General features: G+C 40.8%; 1 pseudogene and 1 gene segment (V, D, J or C); both read right to left on the bottom strand.

Moving 5' to 3' along the window:
* Positions 1-278: 278 nt before the first annotated feature.
* Positions 279-5,208, bottom strand: LOC123464730. The segment is given in 3 exon segments: positions 279-323; positions 4,131-4,498; positions 5,007-5,208. Coding segments are annotated over 3 exon segments (453 nt in total).
* A 14,927-nt stretch (positions 5,209-20,135) lies between these two features.
* On the bottom strand, positions 20,136-24,039 carry LOC112577818 (annotated as a pseudogene).
* Between the last annotated feature and the right edge of the window lie 1,094 nt (positions 24,040-25,133).

The raw sequence follows: 25,133 nt of genomic DNA, 5'->3' as shown, positions 1-25,133 counted from the left end.
AATTATATGACACAATCTGTATATCTTAAACCTTGATTCTCCTCTTCTAACTATATACTGAAGTACTGAGGACCATAGAACATGCCCAAGCTAGTTTTGTGAAGTTTCATGTCCTAATGCTGGGTGAGTGGATATAGTAGTGTGAAGGAATATTTCTGGAAGCAATTCCTACAGTAGAATTGACTAGCAAAAACTTAACTATACACAGACGTCACTGTGAATCACATTAATATATCTCATTTGATGCAAACTAAATGTGTCCTCAACTCAACCCACCCCTATAACTGGATTTCCAAAACTGTCTGAAGGTACTCCAATACTACCTGAAACAAGGGGAAGCGTGATACAGGAGAAGTGAGCATGGGAAAGATTGTTCTAACCAATTGCCACTAAAATAGCTTGCATTTAAAATTTTTCACATAAAAAAAAAAGTGACCACACTACAGGACCCCTCCCAGAACTTGGCCTCCATCAGGTCTCTGTCAGGTCTCATTGAGTCTCTTACAAGGTCTTCCTAATTGTCTTTAAGACTTAATCTTGTCCCAGTCTTCCTCAATGAGTTATTCCTCAGGGCACAGAACGTGATCCTTCTAAAATTATAAATTAGATTAGATCACCCCAAAACCCTTCAAATGCTTCCTGTTACATGTAGAATAAAATATAAATCTAACCATAATGTTATAAGTCCACATAAGACTGAGCTCTTGATTACCTCTTTGCCATTATCACCCACCTCTCTTTTTTCACTACTTTATGGGAATATCATAATATATATCACAATATCCCAGCCATTTTTCTTTCACAAATAACTCAAATTTCCTCCTGCCTTAGGACCCTTACTGCATTTGAAAACTCTTCCTTACCCCAGATCTTAACACTGCTTTTCACCCCTTTTTTTTTTTTAAATTCAAGACTCAGTTGGAGTTTTTAGAACATTGAGCAACTTACCACACAACCACTGTGATTCTTTTTAATTTTATGCTGTTTTATTTTATTAATGTCACTTAAGTTTTGAAGTCATTAGTTTGTTTTCTTGTCCTATCTCCCCACAGTAGAATAAAAAATCCATATGTGCAGGAAACTTGTCTGTATTGCAGAAAAGGTATCTTTAACCACGAGACCAATGCCTACCATCAGTTCAGTTCAGTTCAGTCGCTCAGTCGTGTCTGACTCCTATTGTGACCCTATGAATCGTAGCACGCCAGGCCTCCCTGTCTGTCATCAACTCCCGGAGTTCACTCAAACTCACGTCCATCGAGTCAGTGATGCCATCCAGCCATCTCATCCTCTGTCGTCCCCTTCTCTTCCTGCCCCCAATCCCTCCCAGCATCAGGGTCTTTTCCAATGAGTCACCTCTTCACATGAGGTGGCCAAAGTATAGGAGTTTCAGCTTTAGCATCAGTCCTTCCAATGAACACCCAGGACTGATCTCCTTTACGATGGACTGGTTGGACCTCCTTGCAGTCCAAGGGACTCTCAAGAGTCTTCTCCAACACCACAGTTCAAAAGCATCAATTCTTCAGTGCTCAGCTTTCTTTAGAGTCCAACTCTCACATCCATACATGACTATTGGAAAAACCATAGCTTTGACTATATGGACCTTTGTCGGCAAAGTAATGTCTCTGCTTTTTAATATGCTGTCTAGCTCGGTCGTAACTTTTCTTCCAAGGAGCAAGCATCTTTTAATTTCATGGCTGCAGTCACCATTCACAGTGATTTTGGAGCCCCCCAAAATAAAGTCTGACACTGTTTCCACTGTTTCCCCATCTATTTGCCATGAAGTGATGGGACCAGATGCCATGATCTTAGAGATAGATTCAGGGATTAGATCTGATAGACAGAGTGCCTGATGAACTATGGACGGAGGTTCGTGACATTGTACAGGAGACAGGGATCAAGACCATCCCCATGGAAAAGAAATGCAAAAAAGCAAAATGGCTGTCTGCGGAGGTCTTACAAATAGCTGTGAAAAGAAGAGAAGTGAAAAGCAAAGGAGAAAAGGAAAGAGATAAGCATCTGAATGCAGAGTTCCAAAGAATAGCAAGGAGAGATAAGAAAGCCTTCCTCAGAGATCAATGCAAAGAAATAGAGGAAAACAACAGAATGGGAAAGACTAGAGATCACTTCAATAAAATTAGAGATACCAAGGGAACATTTCATGCAAAGATGGGCTCAATAAAGGACAGAAATTGTAAGGACCTAACAGAAGCAGAAGATATTAAGAAGAGGTGGCAAGAATACACACAACTGTACAAAAAAGATCTTCATGACCAAGATAATCATGATGGTGTGATCACTCACCTAGAGCCAGACGTCCTGGAATGTGAAGTCAAGTGGGACTTAGGAAACATCACTATGAACAAAGCCAGTGGAGGTGATGAAATTCCAGTTGAGCTATTTCAAATCCTGAAAGATGATGCTGTGAAAGTGCTGCACTCAATATGTCAGCAAATTTGGAAAACTCAGCAGTGCTCACAGGACTGGAAAAGGTCATTTCTCATTCCAGTAACAAAGGGTAATGCCAAAGAATGTTCAAAATACCACACAATTGCACTCATCTCACATGCTAGCAAAATAATGTTCAAAATTCTCCAAGCCAGGCTTTAACAGTACATGAACCATAAAATTCCAGATGTTCATTCTGGTTTTAGAAAAGGCAGAGGAACAAGAGATCAAATTGCAAATACCCATTGGAGCATAGAAAAAGTAAGAGAATTCCAGAAAAACATCTGCTTTATTTATTATGCTAAAGCATTTGACCTTGTAGATTACAATAAACTGTGGGAAATTCTTAAAGAGATGGGAATACCAGACCACCTGACCTGCCTTTTGAGAAATCTGTATGCAGGTCAGGAGGCAAAAGGTAGAACCGGACATGGAACAACTGACTGGTTCCAAATAGGAAAAGGAGTACGTCAAGGCTGTGTATAGTCATCCTGCTTATTATACTTACATGCAGAGTACGTCATGAGCAACACTGGGCTGGATGAAGCACAAGCTGGAATTAGTTTGCCAGGAGAAATATCAATACCCTCAGATATGCAGATGACACCACCCTTATGTCAGAAAGTGAAGAAGAACTAAAGAGCCTCTTGATGAAAGTGAAAGAGGAGAGTGAAAAAGTTGGCTTAAAACCCATTCCATGGGGTGGGTCTCAGTAGAAAATATCATCAACTGTTGCAATTCTTGTTGCCAAAATCAGAGACAACTGCCCACTAAAACACTAATAATAATATCCTCACAGTCCTGACTAAGCTGCAGGCTCACTAGCAAGATTCCCAGGAACTTTGCCATTATTCCTGTCTCCCTTTGATTTTCAGTGCAGCAGTGAGATCTAAGCAAGCTCCCTACTCTAATGATACTCCATAAATACTTCTGATCACTATGATGGAAGTCCTATAAGTCCAAATAACAACAGGGCTCACTAGCAAGATTCCCAGGATCTTTGCCATTATTCCTATCTCCCTTTGGTCCTCAAAGGACTCAACTCTGAAAATTGATAATGACCCAGCATCCCTATATTTCTGCTTAATATATTGCAAAAATAGTGTATGATACCAATCAGAATCAAAAAACTTTTCGACTCCCCCACCATCATCCCATTCTATTTGCCATGCCACCCACAACAAGGGAGTGGGACAAAAGAAGAGAGAAAGAGGGGTAACACAGAGTAAAAGATCCAAACACAGAGAAGACTTGGAAAGAATCTTGTGGGGGCTCAAAATGCCAAAGAAATGTTCAAAATTTGTGTGACAATAATTGCCTGACACTTAGACTGAATTTTCAAAAGCTGAGAAGCTTGTTGTCTAAACTGACTGCATGCAATGTGCATGTAAGGGTGTGTAGTGTGTGTGTGCATGCATGTGCATGAACTGAGGGGCATCAGTGAGCTAAGTGACAACAGTGTACATACCATAGATTGTCTCCTTTTGTATAATTGAGCAGCTCAGAGACAATAATGGGACAAAGGCATCACGCCCTTTTGTGTTTTTTGAATTTTAGACCATAGAAATGGAACACCTATTTTAAAAACAAATAAGACCAATATTTTTTTAAAATAGTAAAGTAATACATGGATTTGCTAATATGTTCTGAAAATAATACAGTAAAATAAACAGTTTAGAAGGTACTGCTTTGGGGATCCCCTGGGCTGTGACTCCCACCCCACACGGGGATACTGCACAGGTGCAGCCCCATCTGTCACAGTGTGCCTCTCCCACGATGCAGTAGTACACAGCGGTGTCTCTCAGGGAAGCCTGGGGCAGGCTCAGGGTGCTGAACTTCCTGTCAGGAGGAATTAACAGAGATGCCACTTCATTTTCCACGTTTGTCTTATATCCCTGAATGATATATTGTGGTCCCTGGTTGGGGAACTGTCGATACCAGAAGATATATTCACTTGTAGCTATTGTGGTGTGGTTACAGGATATGTTCACTTCTTGTCCTTCGTATGAGTCAATGAAGATGGGCTGGGAGGTCTTAGCAAGACTCAAAGTACCTGTGGAAGTAAAAAACACAACACTAGCTCCTATTTTGAAATCAAATTGAAGGTCCAACTCAGCACCCTCCAGGTTCTTTCTCAAGTAAACCCCCTATTTCCCCACCATATACAGACACACACAATTTACTTCTCACTTGTGTTTTGGGACACATTTTTTTAAATAATTATTCTGAGGAATCCCAGGAACACATGAACAGACAATTTACTTCTTACTCATGTTTTGGGACACATTGTTTTATATATATTTATTCTGAAGAATCCCAGGAACACATGAACAGAAGTGGCAGGTCTAATTTCTTCCTCCCATGGATAGACCAGAGCTCAGTAACCCCGAATGTCTTTATTTCTCTCGCTTCTCACATAAATGCCAAGGAACAGCCTGGAGAAAAATAGGACCCCAAAGCCATCCCTCAGCATCTTGAATAAAGAGCAATGGTAGCAGGCAGGGTTGTAGATCCTTGTCTGGACCCAGATCCCAATTTGTTTTAATGCCATAATAACTCACCCAAGGTCAGGAGCACGGTCACTCTTGTCATCTGCCTCATATTCTAATGTAAACCAGGACCCAGGGTCTAAGTTCTGTTGCTGAGTCTGAGCCTCGACCAGGCTATGAACCAGGGAAGAGACGTAGCAGCAACTTCCAGAGCCCACACTAGCAGCTCTCACACGGGGCTGTCCCCAGAAGCAAGCCAATAGTAGGGCGACAGCTCCTCAGAATGGGCTTCCCCTCAAGGTTCAACTGAGCACTCAGGAAGAACAGTGGTAAAAACTTCTAGCACAACAGCACAGCAGCCTGGATTTCCTTTTAGATCTTTGCTATGTTCTAACGCTCTAAAGATTTGGTCTGAATGAAACAAATATTTCAAAGGGTAGATTCCATTGGGCTCCTTATTTCTCATCGATTTTCCACAGTTCCAGAAGGTGTTCATCCACTGTAGTCAGTCTTGTATTCATGGATCTCTGAGAATAATCCATCTGAGGTGGTCGTTCATGCCCAGAAATACCCCATTGGTTCCAATGTAAGATGAAATGAAATCTTAATCTTATTCCACAAAAGAGCAGATGAGGCCATCTGAACTGGACCTTTCATCTCCTGACACCCTGGTGTCCTTTTGTAATCACACTAAGTCCACACCTTACATCTGCTACTCAAATTCCTTTAACAGATATTAAACGGAGAAGTGGATCCCTCACTAGTCCCTACTGACCAGCTAGGAAAAGATACTTGATGTAGAATCAGTGACCAAAACAGGAAGTGGAGGAGAAGAAGAAAAGGCACAAGTTCAGAGTCAAGACAGACCTAAATCCAAATCCCAGCTCTTCCACCTTGTGACCTAAGGCAACTCTCTCCTTGGAGCCTCAGTTTCTTCGTCTATAAAATTGAGACAATAACACCTACTTCAGAGTCAGCCTGTTGTAAAAGTCAGCTGCTGCTGCTGCTGCTAAGTCGCTTCAGTCGTGTCCGACTCTGTGTGACCCCATAGATAGCAGCCCACCAGGCTCCCCCGTCCCTGGGATTCTCCAGGCAAGAACACTGGAGTAGGTTGCCATTTCCTTCTCCAATGCATGAAAGTGAAAAGTGAAAGTGAAGTCTCTCAGTCGTGTCCAACTCTTCGAGACCCCATGGACTGCAGCCTACCAGGCTCCTCCGTCCATGGGATTTTCCAGGCAAGAGTACTGAAGTGGGGTGCTATTGCCTTCTCCGAAACAGTCAGCAGTAAAATGTAATTGCTTCTCATTCCTTTCCTTCTTTTCTAACCCACATTAAAGAACCGTGACCAGTAGAAAGCAGTTGCGTAGGAATTATAGTATATGTGACTATTTTTAATGTATATATGGATCATTCACTCTTCCTTCAAGAAATACCCAGTAGAGAATCCCCTGGCAGTCCAGCGGTTAGGACTCCAAGTTTCCATTGCAGGGTGTATGTGGGGAACTAAGATCCCACAGCAAAAACAAAAACAAAAACAACATAAACTCAGTAACAGTAAAAAAAAAAAAAAAAAATTAACTCTGAAAAAGAGCTAAATCCAAAAGAGATCTTAATTTTAGTTGAATCAGCCAATTGCAATAATCCAAACACGTTAGATACTCACATTAATGTGGAAAAAAATAGTGGTATGTTGAGTTCTTTGCTCATATAACATGGGAAAGGAAAATCACTAGAAAATATTTGGGCAACACTTCCAGGTCTAAAATTGTTGAAAGTATTCTAAGTAAGCAACTTCTTCATTTTCCCATGGAAAAGATCAATGAGTACCAATGACTTCTAGTAACATTTTGACACAGTATATATGAAATAACAAGTATGGAATAACCAGCTTCCTTCAGTACCAGGTGGAGAAGAAAAAAGGATTTTTGAGGGAGTCAAGGCAATGACACCCCACGCCAGTACTCTCGCCTAGAAAATCCCATGGACGGAGGAGCCTGGTAGGCTGCACTCCATGGGGTCGCAAAGAGTCGGACACGACTGAGCGACTTCCTTTTCACTTTTCACTTTCATGCATTGGAGAGGGAAATGGCAACCCACCTCAGTGTTCTTGTCTGGAGAATCCCAGGGAAAGAGGAGCCTAGTGGGCTGCCGTCTATGGGGTCGCACAGAGTCGGACACGACTGAAGCGACTTAGCAGCAGCAGCAGCAAATATGCTAGAACACTTTGTACAGAAGTAACCTAAAAGGGTCACATTTTAGAATCAGCTCGTTGCCAACAGCGACCCCATGTGGTCAATGTGTGGATTTAATCTGCAGCTTGTACAGCTGCTGCTGCTGCTGCTAAGCCGCTTCAGTCGTGTCCGACTCTGTGCGACCCCATAGACGGCAGCCCACTAGGCTCCTCTGTCCCTGGGATTCTCCAGGCAAGAATACTGGAGTGGGTTGCCATTTCTTTCTCCAGGTAGGCCAGTCTACAGGGTCGCAAAGAGTTGGACACTACCGAAGCTACCCTGTGTGCATAGGGGCAAGACTTTTTGCCTGTGGCAGCTCTGCCCCAGTGAGAGTTGAGCATGAAGGTGGCACAGCTGCCTGGCTTGTGAGGACCCTGGCAACGCCAAATGTGCGGGGACACGGACTGCCTCCACCGCTGGACTTATGGCCCTATCGGAGTCTTTTTGAGCCTCTTGTAGCTGGTCATCAGAAGGCCTCTTTGGCCAGTCTTTCTCCAAGGCTCTGCCCCTTCAGGCACTTAGAAGGCTTCCTTGGCTGGGGTCCTTCTCTGTTGCTCAGGTGCATCAGGCACATAGAGGAGCCCCCGTAGCTGGGGTCCTACTCTATAGAGGGGCACGTCAGGCACTTAATGGGGCACCCTGGGTGGGGTCCTACTCTGTAGTTCAGGGGTCAGGTGTTTGATGGGCCAGCCTCCCTATTGTTCAGTTGCCGAGGCTGGCCTGTAGGGGGAGAGAGGCTATAGTGATGGCTCCACCCCCTACGCGTGACTCAGCAGGATCGCCTTGCTTCCATGGCTGCCCGGCTTTTCTGCACAGGCATTGCACACCACAAACTCCTCCCTCACGTCCCCTCGATCTGTCTCTGTGCAGTCAACAGCAGCCCTCGCCCGGGGATTGCTCCACAATCCCTAAACTCCAGCTCCCAGACACTGTGCCATCTGGGGTCTGAATGGCTGTGGCAAGGACCCTCTGATTTTCATTCCATGTAGGCTGCCACAGATCAGCTGTTTCACTCTCAGCCTTAAATGTTTCTTCTCTGACTCAGACAATTGCTCCAGTGTGGGGATTGGACCCTGCTTCAGTTCCCCCACCTGCTGAGAGCAGGTCCAGTCCTACTAACACTCCTATTTTTCCCCCTAGTTCTTTCTCCTACCAAGTTTTGTGGGGGTCTATATATTCTTTTCTGCTGATCAGATACTCCTGTCCACTCTCAGTTGGTGTTCTGCATGTACTTCTGTGTCTGAAGGTGTATTCCTGATGTTATCCATGGAGAGAGAAGTACCTCATGTCCACCTACTCCTCTGCCATCTTGTTCTCCCTCCTAATTTTATTTCTTTTTTATGTCTTCACCTGACTGGTCATATTTTCTGTAATGGAAATGCCTTATTTATGTGTTAAGATATTTCACTAAAGGTTATTATCATTAAGAAAAAGAACTAATAAATTAGAATAATATCTACTGACCTGTAGGAATGCACATGACTGTCCTATGTGAAAAATAAAACATTTATTATATATATATGCTCAGTTGTGTCCAACTCTTTGCAGCCCTATGGACTACAGTCCATCAGGTTTCTCTGTCCGTGGGATTTTCCAGGCAAGAATACTGGAGTGGGTTGTGATTTACTACTCTGATATATATATATATATATATATATATATACACACACACACACACACACACACACACATCAATATTCAGTTCAGTCTCTCAGTTGTGCCCGACTCTTTGCGACCCCATGAACTACAGCACGCCAAGCTTCCCAGTCCATCACCAACTCCCGGAGTTTACTCAAATTCATGTCCATCAAGTTGGTAATGCCATCCAGCCGTCTCATCCTCTGTCGTCCCCTTCTCCTCCTGCCCCCAATCCCTCCCAGCATCAGGGTTTTTTCCAATGAGTCAACTCATCACATGAGGTGGCCAAAGTATTGGAGTTTCAACTACAGCATCAGTCCTTTCAATGAACACCCAGGACTGGTCTCCTTTAGAATGGACTGGTTGGATCTTCTTGCAATCCAGGGGACTCTCAAGAGTCTTCTCCAACACCACAGTTCAAAAGCATCAATTCTTTGGCGCTCAGCTTTCTTCACAGTCCAACTCTCACATCCATACATGACCTCAGGAAAAACCATAGCCTTGACTAGATGGACCTTTGTTGGCAAAGTAATGTCTCTGCTTTTGAATATGCTATCTAGGTTGGTCATAACTTTCCTTCCAAGGAATAAGCATCTTTTAATTTCATGGCTACAATCACCATCTGCAGTGATTTTGAAGCCCCCCAAAATAAAGTCTGACACTGTTTCCACTGTTTCCCATCTATTTCCCATGAAGTGATGGGACCAAATGCCATGATCTTAGTTTTCTGAATGTTGAGCTTTAAGCCAACTGTTTCACTCTCCTCTTTCATTTTCATCAAGAGGCTCTTTAGTTCCTCTTCACTTTCTGCCATAAGGGTGGTGTCATCTGCATATCTGAGGTTATTGATGTTTCTCCCAGCAATCTTGATTCCAGCTTGTGCTTCTTCCAGCCCAGCTTTTCTCATGACTTACTCTGCATATAAGTTAAATAAGCAGGGTGACAATATATAGTCTTGACGTACTCCTTTTCCTATTTGGAACCAGTCTCTTGTTCCATGTCCAGTTCTAACTGTTGCTTCCTGACCTTGACTAGACTTCCTCACAATTTAGTGCTTACCAGGTGGCGCTAGTGGTAAAGGAGTATAGGAGTGTCAGTGTAGGAGATCTAAGAGGTGTGGGTTTGATCCCTGGGTGGGGGAGGTCCCCTGGAGGAGGGCATGGCAACCCCACTCTAGTATTCTTGCCTGGAGAATCCCACGTACAGAGGAGCCTGGTGGGCTACAGGCCATGGGGTTGCAGTCGGACACGACTGAAGAGACTCAGCACAGAGGGCAGCAAGGAAGCCAGTGTAAGTATCACAAAACCTCTGAGTAGGACCCCAGGTGGCAGTGCTTCAGCTTTCATGCCTGCTACATACACTGTGCCGGAGTCTGATTCTCAAGGAAGGAAAATAGAAAGATTTAAATAAAGAATTCACCAGGTAAAGATGAGTAAAGATGTAAAGGAACTTCAGAGATAACACCATGTAGATATTTGGGAAGATAGCATCATAGGAGTGTTTAAAGAATAATACCCCATCGTACCCTCAATTTTCCCCACATACTATTATATAAAAAGCTTGCTAAAGCATTCAGCACTGTTAACTGGTTAGTGGATGATTTCCTCATCCACTCATCCTGGGACTTTGTGCCTAGGTTTGGAATCTTCTATTCTAGCTCACTTTTGGTTTCAGTTTAAACCAGTAATGTCACCATCACTCAGATGCCCAGCCACCCTATTTTGAGTCCAAGTGCTTCTCCATAGTCCAGACCTTGCTCCTCAGGAGCCCCCTAAAATGCTACACTCTGGTGGTTAATAAAAGGTAGAGGAGCATTTCACAGATAGGAAAGTTATGGCTCATTTCCCAAAGATTAAAAAAAATGAAACAATAAAACCTATCTCATAGGGTTTTGATATTTAAATTAGATGATGAGTCTGAAATGCATACCACAGTGCCTGACATAGAATAAGCTCAAAAAATACCATCTTTCTTTTTTTCTAGTGAAACCTGCCTTTTCTTCAATGTCCAGAATCTGTGACTTGTTACTACTTTTTTTTTTCTCCACATTGGTTTGATGAGGAAAACTATAGGAAATTTATTTAATCACTTATTTTCTTTGAGACAGTCATTATTTTTCCCTGTCCTCTTGGGTCATATTCTCCTAGCTACATTAGGACATTCAGGGAGCTGAAAGGACACAGATGGAGCACTCAGAGGAAGCTTTATTTTCACTTACCTGATGAATAATAATATTATTTTAGTATATTTATTAGGTATTGAATATCAAATTTCTGAATTGGATCTCCAAGATTGTCCCATTCTTCCTGACTGTTTTCTTTACTGATTAATTTTATGTGATTTATATATTTTTTCATTTGAGTCATTTTTCAGAAATATGCATTGCAAATATAGTTTAAAAGTCTGCACATTGACTTTCCACCCTCTTAGCATTGATATTCAACACAGACATTTTAATATATACCTTCATTTTCATAAGAAGCTAGCTTGAAAGTTTTATTTGTTTATTTTATTAAACACTTTAAAACACTTTTCTTTTGTAACTTCTATTGGTCTGGATGAGAAGTCAGGTATCACTGTTTTTTCAAAGTTCTGAAAACTCTTATTTTTTCCAGTAGATTTATTATCTCTACTTTTAAAATTAATTTTTATTGGAGTATAGTTGCTTTACAATGTTAGTTGCTGTTGTACAGCAAAGTGGATATGTATACATATATCCACTCTTTTTTAGATTGTGCTCCTGTATAGGTCATTATAGAATATCGAGTACAGTTTCCTGTGTTATACAGAAGGTTCTCATTAGTTATCTATTTTATATATAGCAGTGTGTATATGTGAATCTCAGTCTGCCAGTTTATCCCTCATATCCCTTACCCCCTTTGGTAACCATAATTAGTTTTCTACATCCTGGACTCCATTTCAGTTTTGTAAACACCTTCATTTGTAGATACCACTTTTTAAAATTCCATCTGATAAAAGAGATATCAGATGACACTTGTCTTTCTCTGTCTGACTTACTTCACTCAGCATGGCAATCTTTGGGTCCATCCATGCCACTGCAAATGGCACTGTTTTGTTCTTTCTCATGGCTGAATAATATTCAATTGTGTATATATGCCATATCTTTTTTATCTATTATTCCATCATTGGACATTTAGGTTGCTTCCATGTCCACCTACTGTAATTAGTGCTGCAATGAACATTAGAGTGCTTATATCTTTTCTGCTTGTATAGACTACTCCATCAACTCTAGCAACTGCCTGAGTTCTAATCTTTATATACAACTAATCTCTTATTCGACATCACTGATGGTCTGCTTCCCTGATTGTACCTTAAGTGACACAAAGTCTAAGAAGAAAGGACTAAGGAAATGATTTTCATAACGATTCCAGATAACTATACCCAGATTTGTGATGTGAGTGTATTTTAGTGAAGCAGTCACTTTAAATTATAATGGAACAAGTTTATAGCTTTAAACAAGTTTACACATGTTCTGTATGATTGATTTAAAGTCCAAAGTTCAAGAGAAGAATGTATCAGTAGAAAGTTACTGTGGACACCTGCTTCCAAATATAGAAAGATCTTTGATTTACTTGAAGATTTAACTACAAAGTTTAATGAAGGGAATATTTATAGATTTGCAGGCAGGGTTAAGGAAAACAAAGAAGAGATGGGAAGCATCAAGATACTAGCAAGAGCTGAAAGCCTGTATCAACCTGGGCAATCAGAGGAAACTCTTAGTGAAAGGAGAGGCAAGAGCTGTGAAGTGGATACACCAGAAAGGAGTTGCAGGAGATAAGATATGCTTTCCCAGTTCTAGCGTCTACTGGCCTCCTGCTCAAATGGGGGACCCAAAGCAGTGGTGGGAAACTGGGGAACCAATGGGAAGGAGAAACCACAGTGATTCCCTGTCTTCTTCCAGCTCCAGTTCCTGTGGGGCAGGCCCACCTGGTTCCAGCTGTGGCCTGGTGATCCACCTAGAAGGAGCTTTTATATAGAATTAAATCCTCTGATCCAGATCACAGATGAAGCAACCACAGGACTACCATCTCTTCTGGGATGTGCAGGTGTGCACTTCAACTGAGGTCCTGAAGCAGTGGGGCTCTCTCTTATTAAGCTCTGGGGTTTTTGTTCACCTTTTCCCATTACTTCAAGCACTGTGAGCTCCCAGAGAGCACAGAAGTACTCTGCAGAGTCTTCGAGCTGTAAGGCTGAAATGATGAGGCTGATGTATTTATGTTCTTTATGGAAGTTTACAGAGTAGCAGCCGTTCCTTGCGTTACCGTATTCTGAATACTGATGAATAAGAAAAGTCATCTCTCCCCTGGGAAGCTGTTTATACCAAAAAATGTAGTAGTAGTCCGTCCAACTTACTTCATATCGACAATTCAGGGTGACTGTCTGCCCCACTTGACTGGATACAGCTGTCTGGACTTGAGTTACTTGCTGGGCCACACTGGATCCTATAGGGAAAAAAACAGAAAACAGAGATGAAGTAGTAAATAAAATAGTGTGGGATTTAGATTAATTTAGGATCCAGAGACAAACCAAATTGAAATTATAAAATGCTTCTTTTTCCCCAACCCTCCTTTCCTCCCCAAGTCCCTGTGAAGCTCCACGTGTCTGTGTGCAGGCCTTTCACCCTGACCTCTCACACCCAGGCTTGGAAGCATCCCTACCAGAGAAGGTGATGGCCAGGAACACCCAGAGCAGCCTGGAGAGCAGCATGAGGCATGGATTCCCTGCACAAATGTGCTCAGTTCTGCCTCAAGCTGAGAGTTCAGTGTCTCTGTGTGCCTGGCAGCACATATACGTAGTACTTGTTCCTGTGTGACTCCTTCAAACAGGAAGTGGGGTTTGTCATGGTCATAAATCACATGGTCTTTTTCACAGATGGGAAAAACTTTTGGCTCACAGATGTTTAATTTTCTACTTTTCTTTCCCTGATTATTATGTGAAGTAGATCCTGAAAGCAGTTAGTATTATGTGTGTGAGGGCTTCCCTGATGGCTCAGATGGTAAAGAATATACCTGCAATTCAAGAGACCCTGGTTTGATCCCTGAGTTAAGAAGATCCCCTGGAGAAGGGAATGGCAACCCACTCCAGTGTTCTTGTTTGGAGAATCCATGGATAGAGGAGTCTGGTGGTTACAGTGCATGGGGTCCCAAAGAGTTGGACACGACTGGGCGACTAACACACATACATGTTAAAGGTTTGAGCTGAGAGAAAAAGAAGACTAAATAAGTTGACATACACTGATAATAATTTTGCCTGCCCATTCAAAACATATTAGTATACACTATGAATCCTTCCTGTAATCTACTTACTGGTCATTCTGGTCATTCATTTAGCCTATGCTTATATTTCTTTATCCAGAATTTAATGACTCTTAAAAAAAAACACAATAAAACAAACTCACAGATCTTTAACTTTCTTATGTGTGTGCTGTGCTGTTGCTTCAATCATGTGCAACTCTTTCCAACCCCATGGACTGTAACCTGCCAGGCTCCTCTGTCCATGGGGATTCTGCAGGCAAGAACACAGGGATCAAACTCTCATCTCTTGCACTGGCAGATGGGTTCTTTAACACTAGCGCCACCTGGGAAGAGCCAAGAATACTGGAGTGGGTTTCCATGCCCTCCTCCAGGGAATCTTCCTGACCCAGGGATTGAACCAGCATCGCATGTCTCCTGAATGTCCAGCTGGGTTCTTTACCACTAGCTCAACCTGGGAAGCCCTTAGCTTTCTTGACAAAAGGCAGTCTTTTCCAAAATAATTAATGTATCTTTTTCTTTTCTCACTTGGCTCTAGGTGTTTGTTTATATTTTTCAATAAATACAGTGACTTCAATATCAAATGATAAAACATCACTCCTGACTTTCAGAATCAATTCAGTTGTATGTGTTTTTTTTTTTATGAAATGCTTAACAGGAAAAAATATTAATCTTTGAAATCTGACATTGAGTTTTATTTAGTAGACTTTGAAGAGCATAAGTATATTCAATCCTGCTGCATTTACAAGTAGAATTGTATTTATTAGATCAGGTGTCCTTAAATTGTCCTTATGTCATATTTTTTACCCCAAAGTGTTCAGTTTCTCTTCTTAGTGGTTTGTTATTTTCCTCTGTAAAATCAAGTTAAGCATGCTGACTTTTTCTGTGCCACAATGCTACAGTGCGCTCTTACAAAATATGGTATCTGTAACACTTAGTAAATGTTGACACCACACTGTTTGGTGACTGAAGTTTTGTATACTGTACATAATCATGTAGAATGTCATTGTCAATCTTTCATTTGATTTCTTTGTTTTAATAGATGAATTAATATAAAAGAACCAAAGGCAAATAGACAAGTAGAAAAGAAAGTACAGAAAGATCTAAAACTGTGCCAGTTCTTAGATTTTAGTCGAAGTAACACATTAATGAGTGATGCAGGGAGGAGAGTTTATATTTAGTTGAGACATCTACTCCTCTGTTCCATTTCACCTCTGGGTGCTGGCAGGCAGCAGCCCTCCTGGTTTCCAATTATTTGTAACTAAGTAGAGGACACCACAAATGCCCACAACAATGCAGGGAGAGCATGAAGGCGGTTTTTCCCCTTTGTTGATATGGCCTTGCTCTGAGTTCCTGACAGTAACGGTGCATGTTTCCTCAGCTGCATTATAGACTCTGACTCTGAAAAATGTAGCTTCTGGCTGGATCAAGTCTGAATGTGCTGACACTCTGGTTGGAAGATTTAGACCGCCCTAAACATTGTTCTGCCTTCCCTTGTGATTTACTAATAAATGATAATCCTGGTAAAGGACAAGCCAGAGTTTAATATCTAAGGATGAAATTGAAAGAGATTTTTTGCTTAAAACTTCCAAATTTAGTAGTAAATTAATCTCTTCTAAAATCTGGGATGTTATCTGAAACAAATTCATCATGAATCATTCTGGGACTGCAAATATTCATTCATGTTCTGATTGTTCTCTTGCCTTTCTGATTTTGATTCTAAGATGAATTATAAAACTGCTCCCTAGTTTCCCTAAAAAAGACCAACAATAAGCCATGAACTCCCTTTTCTTCCCACTTACCCACCAAACCATGTGAACTGGTAACTTTAGCACATAACTTCACAACAGCAAATATCACACAGACAAATGAACACAGAATAGGCTTCTGACTTCTGTAATCTCTCCAGTTGAGTATTGGAATACCAAATGGTAATGGCTGTAAAATCATATTCATTTGTGCTGTAACTCTGTGATTAGCTTATTAAAGGTTTAAGAAGCAAGAACCAATGGGTCTTCTAAATTCAAATATTTGACCATGTTGCTGTCATGAATGCAGTTATACTCTTTAGTACAATCTTATAATTCTCATTATAGTTGTCATGAGGACAAAACTTCTCCTAAAATGTTGCTTAATCAGTAAAAATATTAAAAGCTATTAACAATATATATGTTTTCTAAAATAAAAATATTTCCCTTTCTTGACATAGAAGGAATGAAATTTCTATTTCATTTTATTCTGAAATTTCATCTAATGAAGTCATTTACATCAAATTAATCAAATTTCAAACATTTTATTTTTGTTTCAACACCTCATAAAGAAACCCCAATAAGAATAACTTATTCTTTTTATAATTTTATTTATTTATTTATTTAGAGTGTTTTGGGTCTTCATTGCTACACAGGCTGTTCTCTAGCTGCAGAGAGAGGGGGTTACTCTGTCGTTGGATGTCAAAACACCAGTCATCTCACTTTAGTTTTATTTTTAATTAAAGACACTGACTTTTAGAAACCAAGAGAAATACTAAACCTGTTTCAACTTACCTCAAAGTGCCCAAATTAATAGTTATTTCTGGCTAAGTTGACTTCACCTATGCTTTTGTGTCATTTTTTGGAAAACTTTTGAGGATAGTTTTTTTTTTTTTTTTAAGTGCATTCAGACATACAGTTTAAAAAATAATTACTCCTGCTATGGAGCTTGATATTTTTATTCTTCATTGTGAGGTATTTCATTTGAGGCTGAGCCCTTAAAACGTTTTAAAGTTAGTTGGGATTCAGGGTCACAAAAAATGCAGACACAACTTTAGCAACTAAACAACAACTGAACGACAGAGTAATTGATTCCCTAGAAGTGAAAGGAGTCAATCTGTAAGTCAGATACACAGTGAATAATTTTAGTTCACTTAGCACACACAGGGCATAATTTACTAAAGAAAGGACTATGGCTTTATAAACAGCTGAAGTGTCGTTGCACTTCTCATTGCGGTGGCTTCCCTTACTGTGGAGCACAGGCTCTAGAGCACAGACTCAATAGTTGTGGTGCACAGGATTAGCTGCTGCGTGACATTTGGGATCCTCCTGTATCAGGGGTTGAACCAACGTCTCCTGCTTTGGCAGGCAGATTCTTTACTACTGAGCCTCCAGGGAAGACCTAACTGAGTTATTTTATAATAGATTGTCCTTGGATTCTCCGTGGTTCCTTCATAGGAATCCCCAAACCCCCATGGCATATAAGGGCACAAAATTGCTACTGAGGTTCCAGATCTTCCCTAGTTCTCCCTCTTGCATCTCTGGTGACTGTCTTCTGAAGCTCAACAGTGTCAGACTTTATTTTGGGGGGCTCCAAAATCACTGCAGATGGTGACTGCAGCCATGAAATCAAAAGACGCTTACTCCTTGGAAGGAAAGTTATGTCCAACCTAGATAGCATATTCAAAAGCAGAGACATTACTTTGCCAACAAAGGTGCGGCTAGTCAAGGCTATGGTTTTTCCTGTGGTCATGTATGGATGTGAGAGTTGAACTGTGAAGAAAGTTGAGCGCCGAAGAATTGATGCTTTTGAACTGTGGTGTTGGAGAAGACTCTTGAGAGTCCCTTGGACTGCAAGGAGATCCAACCAGTCCATTCTGAAGGAGATCAGCCCTGGGATGTCTTTGGAAGGAATGATGCTGAAGCTGAAACTCCAGTACTTTGGCCACTTCATATGAAGAGTTGACTCATTGGAAAAGACTCTGATGCTGGGAGGGATTGGGGGCAGGAGGAGAAGGGGACGACAGACAATGAAATGGCTGGATGGCATCACTGACTCTATGGACTGAGTCTCCGTGAACTCCGGGAGTTGGTGATGGACAGGGAGGCCTGGCGTGCTGCAATTCATGGGGTTGCAAAGAGTTGGACACAACTGAGCGACTGAACTGAACTGGATATCCCTTGAAGAGGGTGTGGCAACGCACTCCAGTATTCTTGCCTGGAGAATCTCATGGACAGAGGAGCCTGGTGGGCTACAGTACCTAGGGTCATGAAGAGTTGGATGTGGCTGAAGCAACTTAGTACTCATGCACAAACCTGGTATACTCTTTTCAGGAAAAGTTTATGTTGATTATGGTCAAATGGGGAATAATAATCGTATTAACAAGAAGCATAGTTTTGCCATTTTCTTTATTTGAAAGTGTGTTGTTAAAAGAAGTATAGATGGATGACCAGTTGACATAGAAGGTACTGGAATAGCTTTGTAGTGTCTCTACTGGCTGGAAATCTATGACTCGCAATTTGTTTCTCTGTATTGTTCTGGATTAGGGTTGGCCATAAAAAAGATTGTTCAAAGTTTAGAAGGTAGTTGTCATAAAGTAGCACATTTTTTTATGCCCTGCTGGTTGGTGCATGGCTCCAGTAACTATGCAACTCACACGTGTTGCTGCTGATCTACTAGCTCATCTTATTGTTGACTTACAGCTCCTTAACCTCCAACCAGATCTCTTCCTCATCATCTCTCTGTCTTGGGCCAATGTGCATGTAGCATGGTGATAAATATCCACTTCTCCTGAAGGTCACCCACTACCATGAGATTGAAGGAAGTGAGAGACAGACAAGTTTTTAGTGTGTCTTTGTGGGTTCCAGTCGTCCTCATGGGTTCTAGTATGTCCTTAAATGTCAGTTTTCCCATGCTTTTGTTCATATCCTATTTCCCTTTCCAAATGACACTCTAGTTCATTTAAAGTAAATTCAGGCTCAGCACAAGATGCAAAGATAACAGCTTTGTATAAACTCCTCCACCAACTCTAGCAATTGCCTGAGAGTTCTATTACTTAAAATGAGTCTCTCATTCTGTATCACAGTGGTTCTACCTTTCTGATTGTACCCTAACTGACACAAAACCTAAGAAGAAAAGATTAAGAAAATTATATTCATAACAATTTCTGAAAATTAAACCCAGATTTATGATGTGAGATTTTTTTTTAGATGCAGTTGCCACATTAAATTATTACAGGGCAAGTTTTCAAATTTAGACAACTTTGCACATGTTCTGTATGATTGATATAAAATTTAAAAAAATTAAGACTGAGAACGTATTACTAGAAAGTTAGTCTGGACATCTGTTCCTAAGTGACTTAAAAGGAAGTTCCACACCACAGATTAAGCAACCACACGACTACCATTTCTGGTCTGGGATCTGCAGGTGCGTATTTCAGCTGGAGTTCTGCATCAGGGAAGCTCTCTTTTATTAAACTCTGGGGTTTTTGTTTAGCTTTTCCTATTACTTCAAACACTGTGAGCTCCCAGAGAGCACAGAAATACTCGGCAGAATCTTCCAGCTGTAAGTCTGAAATGGTGAGGCTGCTGGATTTACTAGCTTTCTGAAAATTTACAGAGTAGCGGCCATTCCTTGCATTCTGGCCCGAATGACCAATAAGGTAAATCATCTCTCCATTGGGAAGCAGCTTGTACCAAAACACGTAGTAATAGCTCCCGGTTGTTCCATACCGACAATTCAGGGTGACTGACTGTCCCAGTTGACTGGATGTGTCTGGCTGGTCTTGAATAACTCTCTGCGCCACACCAGATCCTGTGGGGAAAAAATCAGGAAACATAGCTGAAGTAATGAACAAAATAATTTAGGAATTAGACTAATTTGGGACCCAAAGAAAACCCAAATTGAAATCATTATAAGTATGCTTTTCTCCAACCCTCCTTTCCTCCCAAGTCCCTGTGAAGCACCGTGCACCTGTGTGCAGTCCTTTCACCCTGAACACTCGCACCCGTGTTTGGAAGCATCCCTACCAGAGAAGGTGAAGGCCAGGAACACCCAGAGCAGGCTGGAGAGTGACATGAGGCATGGATTCCCCTGCTCAAATGTGCTTAGTTTCTGCCTCAAGCTGAGAGTTCAGTGTCTTTGAGTGCCTGGCAGCACGTATACATACTACCCGGTACCTGTGTGACTCCCCCCAGCAGGAAGTGGGGTTTGTCATGTTCATAGACCACATGGTCTGTGCACATATGGGAAAAAAGTCTGGCTTACCATAAACTTTATTTTGTCTACTTGTCTTTTCCTGGTAATTTGAGTTAGGCAGATCCTGAAAAGGAATATAGAAAAAAACAATTAGTATTAAAGATATGAGCTGAGGGGAACTGAATTTTAAACAAGTTGACAAAAATTGATAATCATTCAGTAAAATAATTTTACCAGCTCATTTAAGATAGAATTTAATGTAGGCTATGCACTCTTTTTGTAACTTACTTACTTGTCATTCATTTAGCCTATACTTACCTTTCCTCTATTCAGAAACAATGACTTTTAATTTATTTATTTATTTTAATTTACATTTATTTATTTTAATTGGAGGCTAATTACTTTACAATATGGTATTGGTTCTGCCACACATCAACATGAATCTGCCACCACAGATTTTCAGCTTTCTTGGTGAAAAGCTATCTTGTCTAAAATAATTAACTGATCTTGTTTTTTCTTAACTGGGTTTTTAGGGCTCTATTTAGATTTTTTAGTAAATAAAATTACTTTAACATGGAATGAAGAAACATCAGTTCTTCTGACTTTCAGAATCTATTTATTTGTATGTGTTTTTATGAAACTGTAACAGTAATAAAATATTGTTCTTTTGAAATCTGACATTGAATCTTATTTATTAGACTTTGAGGAGGATCTGGATATTCAATTTTGTTGCCTCTACAAGGAGAATTGTACTTATTAGATAATGTGCCCTAGAATTATACTGATGTCACTCTGAAAGCTATAAGATATCGATGAAGAAAATTGAAGATAATGCAAGTAAATATAAAAATATTTAATGTTCATGGGTTTAAAGAACAAACAATGTTAAAATTTCATCTGAATCAGAGCAATTTATAGAATTAATGCAACCCCTCTCAAAATAGTCATGGCATTTTTAACGGAACTGGAACAAATAATCTTAAAATTTGTATAGAACCACAAAAGACCACAAATAGTCAAAGCAATTTTGAAAGAAAGAACAAAGTTGAAGGTATCACAGTCCCTGACATCAAAATATGCTTCAAAGGTGTTATAATCTAAAATACACATTGCTGGCCTAAAAACAGAGATTCAGTCAATGGAACAGAATAGGGAGTCCAGATTTTACCCCTTGTATACATATTCAATCTATAACAAAGGAGGCAAGAATAAGCAATTGGGGGAAAGTCTGCTTCTTCTATAAGTGGAGTTAGACAACTAGACAGCTATATGTTAAAGAATGAAATTAGAATATTTTCTCACAGCATATACTAAAATAAACTCAAAATGGATTAGAGACTTAAATATAAGACCTGAACTCATAAATTCTTAAAGAAAGTATAGGCAATATGCTTTATGACATTCATCTTTGCCATATTTTTGTCTCTATTTCCTCAGGCAAGGACAAAAGAGAAACAATACAGAAAATAGGGCCTAATTAAATTAAAATATTTTGCACAGTGAAAGAAACCATTAACACACAAAAAAGGCAACCTATCAAATGGGAGAAGATATTTGGAAGTGATTGGTCAATAAGGGGTTAATGTCCAGAATATATTAAAAAAAACTTTTGCACACAATATCAAAACCACAGGCAGAGGACATGAATAGGCATTTTTCCAAAGAAACATACAGATGGTAAACAGACACGTGAAAAGATGTTCAACATCTCTAACCATCAGGTAAATGCAAATCAAAACCACAATGAGATATCACCTCACTCCTACCAGAATACTATCATGACAAAAATGAAAAATAATTGAGTATTGTCAAGGATGTGGAGAAAAGGGAAAACTTGTGTATTCTTGCTGGGAAAGTAAGCTGGTGTAGCCTCTATTCAAAACAGTATGAAGATTCCCCCCCAAAATAAAAATATAACTATTATATGATTCAGGTCTTCCCAAGTGGCTCAGCAATAAAGAATCCACCTTCAATGCAGGAGACACAGTTTCAATCCCCGGGTCAGGAAGATCCTCTGGAGTAGGAAATGGCAGCCCACTCCAGTATTCTTGTTGGGAAAATTTCTAGAGACAGAGGAGCCTGGTGATCTATATTTCCATGAGGTTGCAGAGTCGAACATGACTGCAATGACTTAGCATGCACATGCATTATACGCACATGAATTACATCAGCAATTCCATTCCTGGGTATCTATCAGAAGAAAACAAAAACACTAATTCAAAAATATCTATGCACCCAAATGTTCATTGCAACATTGTTTCCAATACTGAAGATATATAGAAACAACCTCAGTTTTCACTCATATGAATGGATCTAGAAGATATATATGTGTGAGTGTGTGTGTGTGTGTGTGTGTGTGTGTACAATAGAATATTACTAGCCATAAAAAAGAATAAAATTTTGCCAGCTGGAACTGCATGATAGACCTGGAGGATATTCCACTTAGCGAAATGTCAGATAGAGAAAGACAAATACTTTGTGCTTTCACTTTTATATGAAATCTAAAAGCAAAACAAATTAACAAATATAACAAAACAGAAACAGACTCAGACGTATAGGGCACAAACTATTGGTTACTAAGGGGAAAGGGGTGGGTGTAGGGGTGAAATAGGTGAAGGGGATTAAGAGGTAGAAACTTCCACTTACAAAATAAATAAATTAAAACTAGGTAATGCACAGTGAAGGGAAAGAATCAACCCTGCCAAAAACTTGACTGTAGCCAGTGAAACTGATTTTAGACTCTTGCATCCAGAACTGAAAGAGGATAAATTTGTTTCAAGTGATCAATTCATATATGAACACTGAACAGATATTTTCTGTTTGCTTTGCCCTAGTCATAGGATGAGATGTGAGTATTTGCAATTTGCAAACGTGAGTAATTGCAATTATGAGTTATTTGTATTTGCAATTATGGTAAGGCAGATTTGAATATTCTTGAGAGACCCAACTAAACTGGATAACATCTTTAGTGGAGTCATTTTCTCTCCTTTTAGATCCTTTCACTTTTTATCATTTTGGTGTCCAGCATATTGCATTTAAATATTTACTTTAAATCTGTAGTCTTATCTAGATACTCTCCCAGCTACAAGGCAGAGGTTCTAGTGCAGAGGGAAATATAGGAGATATTCAGAAGGGAAAAGACCAAATCCCAAATTCGTTGGGCCAAAAAGTGTTTGTGGTTAAAACTGTACTAGTGTAGGTAAGAAATACTAAACAGGGCAAATACCTGGTAACGGCGTCATGGTGTGACTGTGTCTGGAGGAGGGGCTGAGCCCCGCGGAGGGTTTGAGTACAGGCTGCAGGTGCTTGGGGAGCACTACGCTGCACAGCACAGAAGTAAGTGCCTGAGTCTGTGGTCTGCGAAGAGGAAACATGCAGTGAGCTGCGGCGTTCTGTAGGTGCTGTCATGGTGTTTAATCTTCCATCCTGCTTTGTCCCTGAAGGAATGTAAAACAGACAGATGAGGCGGCCCCCGGGGTTCTGACGGAACCACTACACATTGTCTGTGAGGGTGGAGAAATTACACCACAGTGTAGAGTTGGCTCCCTCCTGTAGACTCAGGGCTGGGGGACTCTGCTCCACATCCACCCCTCTCACACCTGATGAGAAAGAGCGAAACAGTCACAGGTGAGGGTCACAGTAGTGTCAGTCGCTCAGTCACGTCCCACTCCTTGCGACCCCATGGACTATATACAGTCCATGGAATTCTCCAGGCCAGAAAACTGGAGTGGGTAGCATTTCCCTTCTCCAGGGGATCTTCCCAACCCAGGGATCGAACCCACATCTCCCGCATTGCAGGCAATTCTTTACCAGCTGAGCCACAGAGCTCCTGCAAAACCCTGAAAGTGCCCTCAGGAATGATGAGGATAGAAAGTCTGTAGAACTTGTGAGCTCCTGCTTCTCCCTCCCACAACACTACAGCTACTCAATCCTTCAGATTCCCCTGTGGGGCAGCCCCAACTCACAGCAAACCTGGGCAAACAGAAGCCCCAGCACAGTGTCCACTTGCCTCTTCATGACACTTTGCTTTGTTGCTGGGAAATTTTCACCCTAGGATACATAGTAAACCCTGAGTGGTGAGGGTCATGACTTGACTGGAAATGTTCCTGCTCCTGCAACCAATCAGCTCAGCCCACAAACCCTGCTCAGGTGACACTGACAGGAAGCGCTACCTACCATCGTCAATTCCATAGAGAACACTGAACTTAAGAAAACAATATTTTTTATTTTGTAAAACAAACAACAACCAAAAAAAAAAAAAAAAGAAAAAGAAAAATAATCTAAGATGTCTTTGAGAACCAACTCTTCCAGGATTCTATATGTCTTCAAAGAACAAGCCAACTTCCTAAAAATAACACTGTCTGAGACCCCAAGTCTTTTAAGCTACCAGATCTCAGGCGGTTTGTGTTCAGCTCTCCTTGAAGTCCCAGGCACTGTATCACTCAGAGCACAGAAGTGCTAGGCTGAGTCTTTCCAATGGACTGATGTTTTCCTCCAATGGAGGGAGTTCTCACTCCTGTTAAATTCAGCCTCAAAACAGTTGATGTCTGAAACAAGGCTGTCTTTAGACGTATACTTCAGGAGAAACTGGAGTCCTTGGTTAGGGTACTGCATGTACCAGAAGAGATTTGTTTGAACAGAAGATGAGTAGTTGCACCTCAGCTCCAGACAGGGTCCTTCAGAGACAATGATGTGGCCATCAGGCTGGGTCACTGACTGGGATCTAGCTCCTCCTGAAACATCAATGCTGAATCAATGAACTCAGCTAAAACAAAAAGTCTCTATTCAAAGTCAAATTGGAACAATGTTCCATGTGCAGACAAAGGAGTAAAATGGAATGCCAGTCAGTCAGGAATGGAAGCACCTCAAAGTGGACCCCACAGTCATGGCAGAGCAGTGAAGAAGTGGTGAAAACCTTTCTTGGAGATCCTGCACAAACAAAAGTCTGAAGACTGGCTGACTTGAACCCAGGTTGCTCTGAGGTTGAAGTATGACAGAAGATTTAGATTTCTCTTCCTGAAGGAGATTGTGTGGAGTGTTAGGAAGAGAGGCTGTCTTAACAGAAGTGCTTGCCTCTAGTGTCTGAGATGCTTCACATATCATTGTGTAAA

The sequence above is a fragment of the Bubalus bubalis genome, chromosome 11 (assembly GCF_019923935.1).
Source record: "Bubalus bubalis isolate 160015118507 breed Murrah chromosome 11, NDDB_SH_1, whole genome shotgun sequence".
Taxonomy (NCBI): Eukaryota; Metazoa; Chordata; class Mammalia; order Artiodactyla; family Bovidae; genus Bubalus; species Bubalus bubalis.
This window is presented reverse-complemented; position numbering and strand designations above follow the sequence as displayed.